We start from the raw sequence: 19,544 nt of genomic DNA, 5'->3' as shown, positions 1-19,544 counted from the left end.
TATAAATAAGGTTTCTCTTTTTCACCTTATATCTACATTATTCCCAGGTTCTATCAAACATAACCTTTTTCCCTACATAACACCTATATGTAAACTTGCCATGCACCTACAGTAAAATCCGTTTATAACATATTCCAGGGGACTAGGAAAATATATACGTTATAAGTGGAAAACATTATAAAAGTGTTACGGAAATGACATAATGATTAATGTTGAAATACAAAACCCTAAGGCCAAACAAAATTAATTCTTAGTTTCTCAGGCCCCGCCGCATCGACATTTACCTCCCGCACCAACGTTTTTATGCACCATAACTTAAAAATTGAAATCGAGACCGCCGCATCGAACGCACCCCAAATTTCCATTCGAACTCGCCCGAAATTTCCATTCGAAAACGCACCCGGAAATTGGCTCCAATTTTAGTATGCACCTTTCATTTCCGGTAAAAAATGGCTGCCGATGTAAGCACTTGCTCAAAACGGAGTGTTTCCCCCCAGGATTATGTATTTTCAACTGGGTTTCTTTGGATATAGTGATGATTGAGATATTTAAAAGCTGTTCTTAAAGACTGAGTAAGAATTTACATTTTCTACACATGTTTTCATTGATTTTCATGTCCTTCAAGTGAGAAAAAAATAAAATGTTATCTGCCGCATTTGTTTTCAGAGAAATAAAAAATAAAAAAATATTCCCGCCGCCCGCACTGACTTTTTAAAAAAGTGGCCTGAGAAACTAACAATTTTTTTTTTTTGGCCTAACGCAATAGGTATGCTCAATAATAACTTGATTTAATAACGAAAATAATTCAGAAATATATTTACATATGTGACTATTAAACAATAGTCTAAATTACAATCTTTGCAAAGATATCTATTTCGAAAAGAATGCTGTAATTAGAGATTGTTTAGCATTGTCTCTATAGCATTGTTAACTTATATATTGTACATGTTTACTGATGCGTAACCTAGCAGAGCTCACCTACGTTATTCCAGGTAAAATCGGCTGTAGGGGATTAAATAGTGATAAGCTAAAGCCGGAAATATGTTGTTTGCGGAAACGTTATAGGCACACAAATTAACAAGGATTGTAGAGTGATTTTGACGAGGATTTTTTATTCATATGTTAAAGCCGGAAAAACGTAAAAACCGGAAACGCTATAAAAAGATTTTACTGTATTTGGCAATGTCAGAGTACAACTGAATACATATGTATGTCTCACAACCAGTACAGCTTGCTACTCTATCTCAACCTGTGATCTCTGTATAATCTATTGCTGTGACTCTTTACTTCTACTTTGTGTACTAACAGACCAATCTAACTGCACAAATCATAATATATGCATCAAGTCATAAGTGAACTGATAACCACAGTGCACTATTGATCTATAAAAAAAATTTACTTATATGCACTAATTGCTCACTATGCATTAATTCACCTTTGTATGCAAACCAACTTCCAAGCAATAACTGACATCTATGTATACTAACAGTATTTGTACCAGAACTGACGTGTATGCATTAACTAACCTATGCACTAATCAACCTTAATGCACTAATTGACATTTGTGCACTAATCAACCTTTATGCACTAAATGACCAAAATGTACTAACCGACCTCCATGCACTTACTGACCTGTATGCACTATCTGACCTTTATGCACTATCTGACCTTTGTGCACTATCTGACCTTTATGCACTATCTGACCTTTATGCACTACAGTAATCAACTGACTTTATGCACTTATAATCTTTATGCACTAACTGACCTTTATGCAATAACTGACCTTTGTGTGACTCACTACTACTCCCACTGCCACTGCTCCCCTGTGTCATGATGTCACCATCAAATCTACTCATGTCTGCGGAGTATCTCTTCAGGTGTGGGTCGACAGGTGTGCCTGACCTTGGACTGCGAACATGACCTTCAAACAAACTCTCTCGACTCGCTGCTAAGGAAGGTGGAGCACTCATCTGTCGTGTCTGCTCACCCTGATGGGAAGAATGCTAGACTTTAAATTAAAACTTTAAGGAAGGTCATTTCAGATGATTGTGTAACTTAGCCCGGATTTGACCTAAATTTGAGTGTGTTGTGATGAATAAAATTTAGACTATTTGCAATTCAAGAATACCAGAATTTTCCAATAATTTATTCAAAATTTTGTGATTTGGTTTCAATTGTAAATGGAATTCAATCTGAAATCACAAAAATATCCTTCTCTGAGAGTAACTAACTGTACAACTATACAGTATTATTATAATATCTTGTCACTATGGCAGACTACTAGATACCCCATCATTTGTACAGCAGAAGTTACAAGGCCCCTCTGTACCTGTGGTGGATTGGCCCGCGGCGGTAGTGGAGGTGGTGACATCTGTGGGGGATCGTCAGCCTCATTCCTGTCTAGCTGGTGACGCACTGTGTCACTGATAAGTGTCCCAGACCGTGACTCTGACGTCTGTGGGGTGAACGACGTTATCACGTCATTTGGTGGTGTGTTGTAAAATACTGATGCAGGTGTGTTGAAGGCTGAAATGTAATAGTTTATCTTTTCTTATTTTTTTTTTTATTTACTATAGGAAGGCAGGTATCTTAGATATATCTTCAACCATTATCAGACTCTTACAGATTTTGGAATTATAACTCTCAAAATAAGTTCATTATCTATTTTATACGTGAAGTATTGAACCTGGAATCTGAATCAGACACTAATATAATTTTTGTGTTGTTTTCTTTTTTCACATTTTCAGTTTGTTTAGTAATGGAAGAGCTTTGAAAGATATACGTAGGAGGAATGATTTTAATGTAAATTTAAATTCTTTTACTAACAAAACTCAGGTGAACCAGCTTCATCTTCCTCCTCGTAATGTGGGTAGACCAATGGCTTCTCAGCACCTTCAAAAAACTGGTGAACAAAGAAAACACAATTATTGATTGTTTATTTGTTTGTTTGATTATTTTAACGTCCTTTTAACAGCCTGTAAACAATTTTGGGAGACTGCAGTATTTTTGTGTTGTGTCTTCTTGTATAGTGGAACTGTTGCCCTTTTTATAGTGCTAATCACTGAAGCATGCGGCTGAAGACACCAAGCTACACACCCCGCCCGGTCACATTATACTGACAACGAGTGCTAAGCAGGAGCAGAAACTATCACTTTTATAGACTTAGGTACGTATTGGCCAGGTGACAGAACCCAGAGCCTTCCTAACAGGGGCGAACGCTCAACACAAGGCCAAAAGTGAGGCGGTGCCAAGGGAGGCATTAGGAAAGATAAAGTCAGTTAGGAAGAAGAGAAAAGATAAGATCCTAAATTTAGTTGCCTTATACGATCATGCAATAGGGGCAGCAGGTACAATTCTAACGCCCTACCTGCAGGGCCACAGAATTATTGATCATATATCAAACAGGGCTATACAGTTGTAAAGCACAAACAAACCACTTTGTTAAACATTTCACTGTAGAAATACAAAATGTACCTGGAATAAATGAGACATGATCCTGGTGACTTCTGCCATAGAGGGTCTCTCTGCTGGGTTACCTGACCAGCACCTGAAATCACAATGGTACAGTGTCAATACACTATGTACAGGAGACCATTTACACACTGTCTAACTCTTCAGGAATCAGATACAAAGACCCGTAAAAAATAATCGGCACGTGATGTTTCAAGATAAATCCACACTTGCATCAATTAAGAAAAAAAATCAGGGAATGGTAGTCAAGAAAACACCAAGAAATATGTTGTATGTTCTTATTGATACAAGGATTTTGGCAGTAATTAAATGGAATACCGGGTCATGTTAAAATAAGAAGGCACAGCATGACACATGATTTACAACTTTGTACACTCCAGATAAAATTTAGATAAATGTCCAGAATCACTTGCTACAGGCCAGTCCAGAAATATATTAAATATATCTTACCTGGTCATAAGTAACTCAAGAGGACGGGGTAGGTTACGAACCAGTGGTGGGCGTGTACCTACAAACAACAAAGATATCTTGTGTCTATTTATTAAGTATACATGAAAACACTTCTTCGATTATTTTGTGGAAATTTACTGATCCATGTCTCTAGTAAATAACTATACTGTATCTAAATTATTTGTGGAAGTGCAGGAATAAACAAACAAAAATCAATTAGTCTGTCACAACCGCATTAGAGGCATACGTTTTATTTATTATTTTATATTCTGTAACAGAATAAAAATATCCGACTCAGTAGACTGATAGGATCTTACCATTATGTACAGCCCACATGATACGGAATGCAGGACCACCGATTTCGTCGAATGGTTTCCTCCTCGTAATGACCTCCCACAGAATGATACCCCAGCTAAACACATCACACTTTTCACTGTAGTTGCTTCCTGTTTGAAAATTCATACAGATTTTTCACTTTCACAAGATTTATACAAATATCCCATTCCACAATAACTCTGTAAGAAATGTAACAAAGCACATAAATTTAACCACTGCCTCTTGCTTAACCAATTGACCTATAGAGGAGATCATTCTAGCCAAGAGATACAAAATGTATATTGTGGTTACGTTATATTTACCATTACTAAATACTTCCCTAATGGAAAGAACTTGTCCTTGAGTTTCCCTGGGTTAAGCTTGTGCAGAAAGGCAAAGCAGAATTCCCAAGACCCAACATGGGGTTCAATGTAATAGTGCATGTGACCTTTGCTAGGGATACAACTCAGGATTTCTAGGTCACTCTCATAAGATATCTGTCTAGCTGATATTGTGGCTATTCACCAGGGTTACATTACCAGATGTCTACCATATTGAAAAAAGTTATGAATTGAGAGCACTAACCTTCAAATACTTCTGGAGCCATCCAGGCCGCACTGCCTTTATTATTAGTCATGTGTGTCTGTATATCGCAAGCTGTACCAAAGTCACAGATCTTCAGCACCGTACCGCCCATGATTAATAATAAACTGTAACAAAGTCACAGATCTTCAGCACCGTACCGCCCATGATTAATAATAAACTGTAACAAAGTCACAGATCTTCAGCACCGTACCGCCCATGATTAATAATAAACTGTAACAAAGTCACAGATCTTCAGCACCGTACCGCCCATGATTAACAATAAACTGTAACAAAGTCACAGATCTTCAGCACCGTACCGCCCATGATTAATAATAAACTGTAACAAAGTCACAGATCTTCAGCACCGTACCGCCCATGATTAATAATAAACTGTAACAAAGTCACAGATCTTCAGCACCGTACCGCCCATGATTAATAATAAACTGTAACAAAGTCACAGATCTTCAGCACCATACCGCCCATGATTAATAATAAACTGTAACAAAGTCACAGATCTTCAGCACCGTACCGCCCATGATTAATAATAAACTGTAACAAAGTCACAGATCTTCAGCACCGTACTGCCCATGATTAATAATAAACTGCAACAAAGTCACAGATCTTCAGCACCGTACCGCCCATAATTAATAATAAACTGTACCAAAGTCACAGATCTTCAGCACCGTACCGCCCATGATTAATAATAAACTGTAACAAAGTCACAGATCTTCAGCACTGTACCGCCCATAATTAACAATAAACTGTAACAAAGTCACAGATCTTCAGCACCGTACCGCCCATGATTAATAATAAACTGTAACAAAGTCAAAGTCTTCAGCACCGTACCGCCCATGATTAACAATAAACCTTAACAAAGTCACAGATCTTCAGCACCGTACCGCCCATGATTAATAATAAACTGTAACAAAGTCACAGATCTTCAGCACCAAACCGCCCATGATTAACAATAAACCTTAACAAAGTCACAGATCTTCAGCACCGTACTGCCCATGATTAATAATAAACTGCAACAAAGTCACAGATCTTCAGCACCGTACCGCCCATGATTAATAATAAACTGTAACAAAGTCACAGATCTTCAGCACCGTACCGCCCATGATTAACAATAAACCTTAACAAAGTCATAGATCTTCAGCACCGTACTGCCCATGATTAATAATAAACTGTAACAAAGTCACAGATCTTCAGCACCGTACCGCCCATGATTAACAATAAACCTTAACAAAGTCACAGATCTTCAGCACCGTACCGCCCATGATTAATAATAAACTGTAACAAAGTCACAGATCTTCAGCACCGTACTGCCCATGATTAATAGTAAACTGTAACAAAGTCACAGATCTTCAGCACCGTACCGCCCATGATTAATAATAAAGTGTAACATAGTTAAAGATCTTCAGCACTGTACCGCCCATGATTAATAATAAACTGTAACAAAGTCACAGATCTTCAGCACCGTACCGCCCATAATTATCAAAAAAGTGTAACATAGTCAAAGATCTTCAGTACCGTACCGCCCATGATTAATAATGAACTGTACCAAAGTCACAGATCTTCAGCACCGTACCGCCCATGATTAACAATAAACTGTAACAAAGTCACAGATCTTCAGCACCGTACCGCCCATGATTAATAATAAACTGTAACAAAGTCACAGATCTTCAGCACCGTACCGCCCATGATTAATAATAAACTGTAACAAAGTCACAGATCTTCAGCACCGTACTGCCCATGATTAATAATAAACTGTAACAAAGTCACAGATCTTCAGCACCGTACCGCCCATAATTAATAATAAACTGTACCAAAGTCACAGATCTTCAGCACCGTACCGCCCATGATTAATAATAAACTGTACCAAAGTCACAGATCTTCAGCACTGTACCGCCCATAATTAACAATAAACTGTAACAAAGTCACAGATCTTCAGCACTGTACCGCCCATGATTAATAATAAACTGTAACAAAGTCAAAGTCTTCAGCACCGTACCGCCCATGATTAACAATAAACCTTAACAAAGTCACAGATCTTCAGCACCGTACCGCCCATGATTAATAATAAACTGTAACAAAGTCACAGATCTTCAGCACCAAACCGCCCATGATTAACAATAAACCTTAACAAAGTCACAGATCTTCAGCACCGTACTGCCCATGATTAATAATAAACTGCAACAAAGTCACAGATCTTCAGCACCGTACCGCCCATGATTAATAATAAACTGTAACAAAGTCACAGATCTTCAGCACCGTACCGCCCATGATTAACAATAAACCTTAACAAAGTCATAGATCTTCAGCACCGTACTGCCCATGATTAATAATAAACTGTAACAAAGTCACAGATCTTCAGCACCGTACCGCCCATGATTAACAATAAACCTTAACAAAGTCACAGATCTTCAGCACCGTACCGCCCATGATTAATAATAAACTGTAACAAAGTCACAGATCTTCAGCACCGTACTGCCCATGATTAATAGTAAACTGTAACAAAGTCACAGATCTTCAGCACCGTACCGCCCATGATTAATAATAAAGTGTAACATAGTTAAAGATCTTCAGCACTGTACCGCCCATGATTAATAATAAACTGTAACAAAGTCACAGATCTTCAGCACCGTACCGCCCATAATTATCAAAAAAGTGTAACATAGTCAAAGATCTTCAGTACCGTACCGCCCATGATTAATAATAAACTGTACCAAAGTCACAGATCTTCAGCACCGTACCGCCCATGATTAACAATAAACTGTAACAAAGTCACAGATCTTCAGCACCGTACCGCCCATGATTAATAATAAACTGTAACAAAGTCACAGATCTTCAGCACCGTACCGCCCATAATTAATAATAAACTGTAACAAAGTCACAGATCTTCAGCACCGTACCTCCCATTATTAACAATAAACTGTAACAAAGTCACAGATCTTCAGCACCGTACCGCCCATAATTAATAATAAACTGTAACAAAGTCAAAGATCTTCAGTATTGTACTGCCCATGATTAATAATAAACTGTACCAAAGTTACAGATCTTCAGCACCGTACCTCCCATGATTAATGATAAACTGTAACAAAGTCAAAGATCTTCAGCACCGTACCGCCCATAATTAACAATAAACTGTAACAAAGTCACAGATCTTCAGCACCGTACCGCCCATAATTATCAATAAAGTGTAACATAGTTAAAGATCTTGAGCACCATACCGCCCATAATTAACAATAAACTGTAACAAAGTCAAATATCTTGAGCACCGTACCGCCCATAATTAATAATACACTGTAAAAAAGTCAAAGATCTCAAGCACCATATCACCCATCATTAACAATAAAACTGTAACAATATAATCTCTCATCAAAATTGCTTATCATGAAGAAAAAGTTATCATGTTTTCATAAAAATAAACTCAATGCCTTTAATTTTGATAACAATAACTGTCAGAAAATTATGAAGGATAACATAATGTCATGTCATGTTTATTGATGTTCTGCAGCCCCCCCCACCCCACCCCCCACCCAGACTTGAAAGTTTCATGTTCTTTAGATGCCCTAAAAAATCCCCACCTTGATGTTTCTGTATATAGCCTAAACCATCCCCCACCTTGATGTTTCTGTAGATGCCCTAAACCATCCCCCACCTTGATGTTTCTGTAGATGCCCTAAACCATCCCCCACCTTGATGTTTCTGTAGATGCCCTAAACCATCCCCCACCTTGATGTTTCTGTAGATGGCCTATAAACCATCCCCACCTTGATGTTTCTGTAGATGCCCTAAACCATCCCCCACCTTGATGTTTCTGTAGATGCCCTAAAACATCCCCCACATTGATGTTTCTGTAGATGCCCTAAACCATCCCCACCTTGATGTTTCTGTAGATGCCCTAAACCATCCCCACCTTGATGTTTCTGTAGATAGCCTAAACAATCCCCCACATTGATGTTTCTGTAGATGCCCTAAACCATCCCCCCACCTTGATGTTTCTGTAGATGGCCTATGAACCATCCCCACCTTGATGTTTTCTGTAGATGCCCTAAACCATCCCCCCACCTTGATGCTTCTGTAGATGGCCTAAACCATCCCCCACATTGATGTTTCTGTAGATGCCCTAAACTATCCCCACCTTGATGTTTCTGTAGATGGCCTAAACTATCCCCACATTGATGTTTCTGTAGATGCCCTAAACCATCCCCCCACCTTGATGCTTCTGTAGATGCCCTAAAACATCCCCCACATTGATGTTTCTGTAGATGCCTTAAACCATCCCCCACATTGATGTTTCTGTAGATGCTCTAAATCATCCCCACCTTGATGTTTCTGTAGATGCTCTAAATCATCCCCACCTTGATGTTTCTGTAGATAGCCTAAACCATCCCCCACATTGATGTTTCTGTAGATGCCCTAAACCATCCCCACCTTGATGTTTCTGTAGATTCCCTAAACCATCACCACTTTGATGTTTCTGTAGATGGCCTTTTCCAAACCTTAATGTTTCTGTAGATGCCCTAAACCTGCTCTAAATCATCCTCGCTTTGATGTTTCTGTAGATGGCCTTTTCCAAACCTTGATGTTTCTGTAGATGCCCTAAACCATCCCCACCTTGATGTTTCTGTAGATATCCTTAACCATCCCCCACCTTGATGTTTCTGTAGATGCCCTAAACAATCCCCACATTGATATTTCTGTAGATGCTCTAAATCATCCTCGCTTTGATGTTTCTGTGGATGCCCTAAACCATCCGCACCTTGATGTTTCTGTAGATGGCCTTTCCCAAACCTTGATGTTTCTGTAGATGCCTTAAACCATCCCCAACCTTGATGTTTCCGTTGATATCCTAAACCATCCCCCACCTTGATGTTTCTGTAGATGCCCTAAAACATCCCCACCTTGATGTTTCTGTAGATGCTCTAAATCATCCTCGCTTTGATGTTTCTGTAGATGCCCTAAACAATCCCCACCTTGATATTTCTGTAGATGCTCTGAATCATCCTCGCTTTGATGTTTCTGTGGATGCCCTAAACCATCCGCACCTTGATGTTTCTGTAGATGGCCTTTCCCAAACCTTGATGTTTCTGTAGATGCCTTAAACCATCCCCAACCTTGATGTTTCTGTAGATATCCTAAACCATCCCCCACCTTGATGTTTCTGTAGATGCCCTAAAACATCCCCACCTTGATGTTGCTGTAGATGCCCTAAACCATCCCCGCCTTGATGTTTCTGTAGATGGCCTAAACCATCCCCAATTTAACGTTTCTGTAGATGCCCTAAACCATCCCCACCTTGATGTTTCTGTAGATGCCCTAAAACATCCCCCACCTTGATGTTTCTGTAGATGCCCTAAACCATCCCCGCCTTGATGTTTCTGTAGATGGCCTAAACCATCCCCAATTTAACGTTTCTGTAGATGCCCTAAACACCATCCCCCGCCTTGATGTTTCTGTAGATGCCCTAAACCATCCCCCGCCTTGATGTTTCTGTAGATGGCCTAAACCATCCCCAATTTAACGTTTCTGTAGATGCCCTAAACCATCCCCCGCCTTGATGTTTCTGTAGATGGCCTAAACCATCCCCAATTTAACGTTTCTGTAGATGCCCTAAACCATCCCCGCCTTGATGTTTCTGTAGATATCCTAAACCACTCCCCACCTTGATGTTTCTGTAGATAGCCTAAACCACTCCTCCCCTCCTCTAACTTACTTTGGTGGTTTCATGTCTCTGTGGATGAGAGCTTTAGGCTTCATGTTATGGAGATACTCCACTCCTTTGGCACATTGAAGTGCCCAGCTCATGGCATGGGCTGCAGTATATGCAGGCCAGGCTGGGGTCCTGTACCATGCAGGACTGAAAAGGATAAAAGTGTTTTACAACCCTAGATAGTATTTGATATGAATAAGGTGTTGCTATCCTGTGTTGGGATTTTTTTATAACCGTTAACTGTTAATTTAAATTTATTTATTTTACATTGATTGCGAAACAATTTATATAACTTTTACCAATCACTTTCGATTGCCCAGATCACCCCCCCCCCCCCCCCCCCCCAACTGGCTAGGTAAAAGACGAGTGGGTTAATCACTGATATGAATGAGAGCGTCAGGGTCGTTCCAAGAGAATTTTTGACTAAGTAGTATATCCAACCCACTGTTGTATGCATGATATCTATATACTTACCATTGTACAGGGATCCCCCTTCAGCATACTCCATTACCAAACATACCTAGAAAGGCAGATAATTATTGTATTCATTTGAATACCAATGAACTCAAAAAATCTACCATATTAACAAAACATTTTTAACAACTTATCATTTCCAAACATAGTTGATGGATAAAACAAATACAGAACTTAAATTTTTTTATCTGAAATTAAAGTGAAACCTGTCTATTTAAACCAACAAACGAAAAAAGAAAACCTGGTCTTAATGGCCAAACGGTCTTGATACACATATCAAATTGGGTTGAAAATGACTTTTCTGGTTTAAATAAGCAGGTGCTCTCTGTATACTACTATTACTCAGGTGGTTGTTAAGACGGGGATTACTGTACTTTAATACAGCACTAAGTAGTTACAGCTGCTAGCCTGACTCGTACTGATAAGTATCACAGCATCAACTACATGTGTCTTTGTACTGATAAGTATCACAGTATCAACTACATGTGTCTTTGTACTGATAAGTATCACAGTATCAACTACATGTGTCTTTGTACTGATAAGTATCACAGTATCAACTACATGTGTCTTTGTACTGATAAGTATCACAGTATCAACTACATGTGTCTTTGTACTGATAAGTATCACAGTATCAACTACATGAGTCTTTGTACTGATAAGTATCACAGTATCAACTACATGAGTCTTTGTACTGATAAGTATCACAGTATCAACTACATGTGTCTTTGTACTGATAGTATCACAGTATCAACAACAAGTGTCTTTGTACTGATAAGTATCACAGTATCAACTACATGTGTCTTTGTACTGATAAGTATCACAGTATCAACTACATGTGTCTTTGTACTGATAAGTATCACAATATCAACTACATGTGTCTTTGTACTGATAAGTATCACAGTATCAACTACATGTGTCTTTGTACTGATAAGTATCACAGTATCAACTACATGTGTCTTTGTACTGATAAGTATCACAGTATCAACTACATGTGTCTTTGTACTGATAAGTATCACAGTATCAACTACATGAGTCTTTGTACTGATAAGTATCACAGTATCAACTACATGTGTCTTTGTACTGATAGTATCACAGTATCAACTACATGAGACTTTGTACTGATAAGTATCACGGTATCAACTACATGTGTCTTTGTACTGATAAGTATCACAGTATCAACTACATGAGTCTTTGTACTGATAAGTATCACAGTATCGACTACATGTGTCTTTGTACTGATAAGTATCACAGTATCAACTACATGTGTCTTTGTACTGATAAGTATCACAGTATCAACTACATGTGTCTTTGTACTGATAAGTATCACAGTATCAACTACATGTGTCTTTGTACTGATAAGTCAGTGTTTTTCCTGGGTATTTTGGGAAATTGCCATTGGTGAAAATTGGGAAATTTTGTGCGATAAAAGTAGGAAATAAAAATATTAACTGTGTTTATGGAAATTTTGGAAAAGATGAAAATAAACAATAACCCTTCTCTGAGAATCAAGTATAAGAATGTATACTAAAATACGACGTTCAAACTTGGGCTTTCTGGAATTTTTTGTTTCGTCACACAAAATAGGCGTCAACTCACTGATTTGGGAAATTTAGACAAAGATTTGGGAAAAATAACAAGAAATACAATTGGGAATGGAGCCTTATTTCGGCCCCAAATATATAGGCAGGGAAAACACTGTAAGTATCACAGTATCAACTACATGTGTCTTTGTACTGATAAGTATCACAGTGTCAACTACATGTGTCTCCGAGATTATTTACCGCTGGTTGTTTGGTGCAGGCTCCATATAATTTGACAATATTTGGATGATTAACACGAGAAAGCTGCTTGAGCTCAGTGATGAAAGCTATCCTCTCTGACTCTGTCTCTATCAACTTTACAGCCACTTCTTTGCCTCGCCATTTGGCTCTACTAACCACACCAAAGGCACCTTTTCCAACAACCTGTAATAAAGACAATATAAATATGGATCATTGATATATAAGCTTGCTTTACTTTCAATTATTGTTAAACAAATATTCTTTAATTCGTCTTTAGCTTGTCACCATCCGTCAATTGTGACGATTATAGTTGAGGTGATATGGCTCAGTGGCGTGGGTGCTGGAATAGATAGGTTAAAAACATGATAGAAATGAGGTGTTTATTTGTGAGTGGGGGCTTCAAGGGCTACGTTGTTTATGTTTGCCTTGAAGCCCTCCAGTGAAGTGTTTTGTACTGTTGCCACAGGGAGGAGATTCCAGTGTGTGATGGTGTATGGGAAGAAGGAACACCTAAATGTATCCTTTGTGGCTGCGATGTTGTGGCAGGAGTGGTTAATTTATGTATATACCTGGTTATTATTTTGTTGTTAATATCATTAATATTTCGTCTGCTGTCATATTGTTTATGACATACGGGGTACCAGGACAGTACCACTTTTTGTTATAATGCAGCGGCGTAAACCATTCAAGTTACCGATACAGGTATAATAGACCATGTTGTAGCCTGTATCGGTCACTTTGGCACTGAGACAAGGTATTGTCGGCCTGGTCACTTTCTAGGTAGCTATAGCTGGATATAAGGCCTTGTAGCCATGTAGTATTAAAGTATAAAAGTATATTCTAGAGGTTAAATGAATTTATGATATCTAGCGGGAAGGACAGGTGGCTTTTATTAACACCGTAAATTGTTTCGTTGCCTCAAAATATTTGTTATTTGTTTGGATATAGATCTGTTGAATTATAATAAAAATTTTGAATTTGTATTTCGGTTTTAGTCGTATTTGTATGATAAGTAAACCAACACGGAACCTCAGATCCATAAAAGAACCGTGGACGAAACATTACTACATACAGCCGTCCTATCACAATGTGTCTGTATGCATAGGGATGTGTGTATCTAGTGCGGGTGTCTACAGGTGTTTGGGTGGCTGTTTATAATGTGATTTAACAGACATGGCACTTTGGAACTTTAAAACCCCAAATAACATTCAACATGGGGGATATAAAATGTGGAAAACCCAAAAATTTGTAAACATCATTATCATATGAAAACAAACGGACAGTACTCTCATCCGTCGCTTTACCTCGTGGCATTGGAGTTCGTTGAAATCGATTTCCTCCACAAAAGCCTGTGGGGCGTCCATCTCGATGTGTGTGAATTACCATAGGCCCTCCAGCCTCACTGTCAGGAGAGCTGACACTTCTCAGTCTGCAGACATTTTCTTATGGACGTCTTGTCAGGGGAGGTAATCGACAAGGGTACTATGTAATTTACGGAATGGTCCAAACTAACGGAAGTAGCGGAGTAATTAAACAATGTGAAAAGATAATTGTCATTTTCCCCATTATCTATGACTTCAGTTATATATATATAGCATTGATTAAGTAGGAATGAAATAATCTTATCAATATGAAAACTGTATTTGACAATTTAATAGTTGATTTAGTTTTGTCAGCCGTTTCATTGTACAAAGAAAGATAACTCTTGTTGCACTGTGGCTTTCATGCCACTGGATTTTCATTGTCTTACACTAAATTTTTTGACATAATGGCTATATAGCTAGTAGATGTCTAAATCTGCGATTACACCGAGACAGAAAGTATTATTTCTTTAGAAATAAAGCAGGAACATGCACTCAATGCACCACATAGGTATTTTAGATACATTCACGTGCATTTTATAAATAACAAACATATTGTACATCTACATTTGTACTGTCGCTTTACACTACTAAACACCACGCGAGCCGCCAATGAACCGGGAATAAAAACTTTTTTTTTCTCAACAAATACTTATTTTATCGAGTCGAACAAAACACCAATGTATAGTTAATTAATTTTCACAACGTTTAGTACTTGAGAATTAGAAGAAATGTCCTAAATTTTCGTTAAAAAAATACGACAGCTCATGAAATGACAGCATGCTTCAGAAAGTGAGAACGGTAACCCTCGCACCAGCAAGCTACATCAAAGACTATATTCGTATTTACAATAAGGTCGAACAAGCATTTACGTCCTTGGGTTGAATAACATATTACGTTTTTATTCAACCTTTTTGTAAAATACGAATATATTCCACAATCGTGGAAAGTTGGTACAATAGTCACTTTATATAAGGCAATTGGAAACCCAAAGAAACCAAATCTGCAGGAAAGTATCAATTATAACCTAGATAATGGATCAGATGAACTCGTTGCTTTTTTAGATAGCAATAAGGCTTTCGATTCTGTATGGCAAGAAGGTTTATTCTATAAACATTATCAAATGGGTATCAGTGGAAATGTCTAAAACAGATGCATTCCCGCTTCTCCAATAATGTTGTCTTTAATGGTTTCATGTCGGAAAGTGTAATAATAGAAAGAGGAATCTTACAGGGTGGTTCTTTGTCTGCAAAACTGTACCTCGTTTTCATCAACGACTTGCTTAATGAAGTAGAATTCAGCAGGAAAGGTTCGGTAATTAATTCATCGCGGGTAAATATACCAACCCAAGCAGACGAATTATGTGTTATTAGCAATAGTGTATTTAACCTTCAATACTTACTTTCTATCTGTGAGAATTCTAGTAGGAAATGGAGGTTTACATTTCCCACTCCTAAATCTAAGATTGTCATATTTACTTCCCAACACAAGCGAAATATTCCTTGTAATGTTATATTTTATGAAAATAAACTACCAATTGTAGATAGTATTGTTCATGTTGGTATAACACTGAATGGTAAAAATAACAATGTACAACGTACAGAACGTGCTTGTTCTAAAAGTGTGGTGTAATGTCTCTTATTCGTTCTGGTGCTCATCAGTGTGCCCTGAATTCGTTGATTACTGCTAACATTATTAAATAAAAAGTTTACCCATTTGCACTCTGCGGATGTGAGTTGTGGCAATTACATGCTAGAAAAAGCACAAAATTTCATTGTCAAATCTATACAAGGTTTTAATATAAGAACGAGGACAGATATGTCCACATCATTGATTGGTTGGTTTTCTATTGAAGTGTATATTAGTATTAAAAATTGTTGTTCCTTGGTAGAATATGTTCCATGGACATAGAAGTTTTAACTCGCGAAATTTTTGTTAAACGTCTTTTCGATTTTAAATTGTGCAGTTTTAACAGAGGATTTATACCTGACATTGTCCAAATTTTGATAAAATATTATTGGTATTTTGTACTGGATGGATTTTTAAAATGTGGTACATTTCCAAATAAATGCAAATGGAAACGTTAAGTAAATACCCATGTTAAAAAATATGAACAGTTTCAACTTTGTGAAAGGATGAAAGCTGACAAAGATTTTCCGCTTTTACATGAAAATATAGAACTATATGCAATATGGAAACTTGCTTTACGTTTTCCAAAGTATAGTTCATGCATTAAGCGAATTGTTAAAATTTGCATAGAAATGCGCGATAATGAAAATGTATATCTGTGTCATTTTTGTGGTTTAATGTATGTAGTGATCTCATATTGCACAGTGTACTTGAATGTAGCCGCACTGAGCACTTTCTCAGTACTGTGAAAGATAAAGATTTTTTAATCTCATTTCAATGTCAAATTATCATCATCTGCATGTTCTTCTTTGTGGACTATTTAACTAATCGCTAAAAGCCCCATTGTCACAATTCCTGATTACATAAGTACATTGTGGTGGACTGGTGTGCTTAGTTGTAAAGTTACTTTATAAACAGTGAAAGGTGTGTTACTGCAAGGACGTATATAAATCCTTGGTTACTGCTACTTAACATAGCAAAACTGATGCAGTTCAAGAGACAAAAATCTGACCAAATATAGGCATGCAAAGACTTCCTTTGAAGACTTCACACTGAGCGAGGCCCAATTTCAAAGCTACAAAGTCAACCAAAGTATACCGTTTTGCCATTCTTTTGATGTACATCAAAGTACTGGGTGATAGTAACCCCTGGAGCATCGAAGACGTCCTTCCACATGCTACGTCTAGAGTTTTAGCGCGTCTTCTGTGTTCTTCACGAAATAGAATGAATCTGAATATGATCATTACGATTCTGGCTTAGTATTTCTGCTTTCATTGTATATGCTTGTGTTAGCTAATGATTTGAGCGATATTTAGCGTGAATTCGTTTTGATTTGTTGATCAGTTTTAAGAAAGATTTCAAAATGATATTTAGGTCTAACTGTTACATCGGTATACTTGGTTTTTTTTTATTAGATTAACTTTATCTTTTTTTTTTATTTCATCCCATTTATACAATATTTGTTAAATATTTTATTTGCTGATATATAATTTAAGATTTACATTACATTCATGCATGCAGTATATTGAAGATTTGTCATACAGATACAATAGGTCTAATTGAATGCGCATTCTCACCTCTTGCGGTGTTCCAGTGTGTGTATTCTTGCGAGGCAACCACTGCGTTTAGCGTTTACGCAAGTGTAAACGATTTCGCAGTTGATAAGGTTATACAGCAAAGAGAAAACGGAAATGTGAATATATAATAATATCTTACTATACGACACCCGTCCTAAAATATGTTTAACATCTATATACTGATATTTACATATCCGTTTTCTCTTTCCTATATATCCTTATCAATTGCGAAATCTTATACACTTGCAGTGGTTGCCGCGCAAGAATACATGCATGCATACATACACTGCATTCATTAATGCAATGTAAATCTTTGATTATATATCAGCAAATTAATGTGGAACTATATTTTGTGTACACTCTGAATTTGACAACATTTCCTGCCAAATTGAAGCCAGCTGTTCCGGGATTCCATCAATTGACCGGCTGTTCTAACACTCGTATAACATTGAAAAAAAAAGAGTTTTATTTTATTTGAACACTTAAATTTTAATGAAATGGTCGGTCGAAATGTAAATATATTTTAAATGACGCGCGTCATGTTGAAATATCTGTACAAAAAATGCAGTTTACACACCAGTAAACAACAAACAATAACAATCATTCCTTAAATTTATCTTAAAATGTGACACCCGTCTTAAATTAATGTGTAACATTTATATAATAATATCCTAAAAACGACACACGTCCTAAAATAATCTGTAACATTTATATAATAATATCCTACAATACGACACTCATCCTAAAATTATATGTAACATTTATATAATAATATCCTACAATACGACACTCATCCTAAAATAATCTGTAACATTTATATAATAATATCCTACAATACGACACTCATCCTAAAATAATCTGTAACATTTATATAATAATATCCTACAATACGACACTCATCCTAAAATTATATGTAACATTTATATAATAATATCCTACAATACGACACTCATCCTAAAATAATCTGTAACATTTATATAATAATATCCTACAATACGACACTCATCCTAAAATTATATGTAACGTTTATATAATAATATCCTACAATACGACACTCATCCTAAAATAATCTGTAACATTTATATTGTATGTAATACTACACGACTTTATCTTCTAATTTCAGACAACTAATCTATATTAGCCCAAGACAATGGAGAAACTACCAGTGCGATTGTAAGATGATATACAAATGTATGCCAAATATGGCAGCAGCATGTTCGATTCTGGAGACTTATTAGGAATGACTAAAAGCCTTGATGGTATCAACATCACCATTTTGAAATGAAGGCAGCTGATGGACTAGTATAGAGATGCCTGGAGGAGATGTGTGTTATTTACGATACCAATATTACAGCCTCCACATGTTCCCCGATGTAGACCTGTTTACACTGGTAATAATACACTCTATTGTCCATGGTTTACGATACCAATATTACAGCCTCCACATGTTCCCCGATGTAGACCTGTTTACACTGGTAATAATACACTCTATTGTCCATGGTTTATGTCCTGCTTATAATCATTACGTCTACAGAATCATAAAGAGACGCCGACAATCCATTGTCTAGTCCCCCCGTCCTTTCACGTCTAAACCTTCATATTTCGTGAATAATCATTAAATGATAATACCTTTATTAGTTGACGTGTCGTTAAACAAATGTTTCTTTACAGACATACTTCACATTCGTCGAGACGCCAAATTTTTGAAAATTGCAGAACTGAATGAGATTTAAAGTTTCATGCTCTTTATATTATAGGTTTATATCATACAATATCTTATTTCAGGTTTAGAATGCACCATTGTTAACAGCCACCTTTAAATGACAAACTGCTTCATATCTCAAAATATTCAATCAAATAGCAGTATACTCCAATTTTCATCGTAAATCTATGGACTGGTATCCACACGCGACTTTATTTCCCCGAGCGATCAGGGTGTGAATTTGCAAGTGACCAAATAAATGTCAGACACCTAAACAACCAGAGCTAATGGAGGCACTGCGTGGTGACGTGGAAAGACAGACTAGATTACCGTGGTGGTGATCAATACTTTATAAATAATTATGAACAAATAAATTTTATTAAATACTACTAATATCCAAGAAACAATCCTAAGAATGACGTCCATTTTTATACAATTTTGGTGACAATGAATAACATCTGGGATCTAAACGTGGAGATGAGG

General features: G+C 37.1%; 1 protein-coding gene across 1 annotated transcript in view; it reads right to left on the bottom strand.

Moving 5' to 3' along the window:
- Positions 1-14,276, bottom strand: part of LOC138306868 (mitogen-activated protein kinase kinase kinase 7-like) — a 51,000-nt gene extending 36,724 nt beyond the window's left edge. The window contains 12 exon segments of the mRNA XM_069247379.1: positions 1,784-1,988; positions 2,330-2,526; positions 2,827-2,902; positions 3,475-3,547; positions 3,922-3,979; positions 4,239-4,367; positions 4,822-4,946; positions 10,541-10,659; positions 10,662-10,684; positions 11,012-11,057; positions 12,793-12,975; positions 14,097-14,276. Coding sequence (XP_069103480.1) covers positions 1,784-1,988; positions 2,330-2,526; positions 2,827-2,902; positions 3,475-3,547; positions 3,922-3,979; positions 4,239-4,367; positions 4,822-4,946; positions 10,541-10,659; positions 10,662-10,684; positions 11,012-11,057; positions 12,793-12,975; positions 14,097-14,156 — 1,294 coding nt within the window. The 5' untranslated portion in view covers positions 14,157-14,276.
- Between the last annotated feature and the right edge of the window lie 5,268 nt (positions 14,277-19,544).

Source organism: Argopecten irradians, chromosome 1, assembly GCF_041381155.1.
Source record: "Argopecten irradians isolate NY chromosome 1, Ai_NY, whole genome shotgun sequence".
NCBI lineage: Eukaryota > Metazoa > Mollusca > Bivalvia > Pectinida > Pectinidae > Argopecten > Argopecten irradians.
Note: the sequence above shows the minus strand (reverse complement) of the source record. Positions and strands in the feature narration are given on the sequence as shown.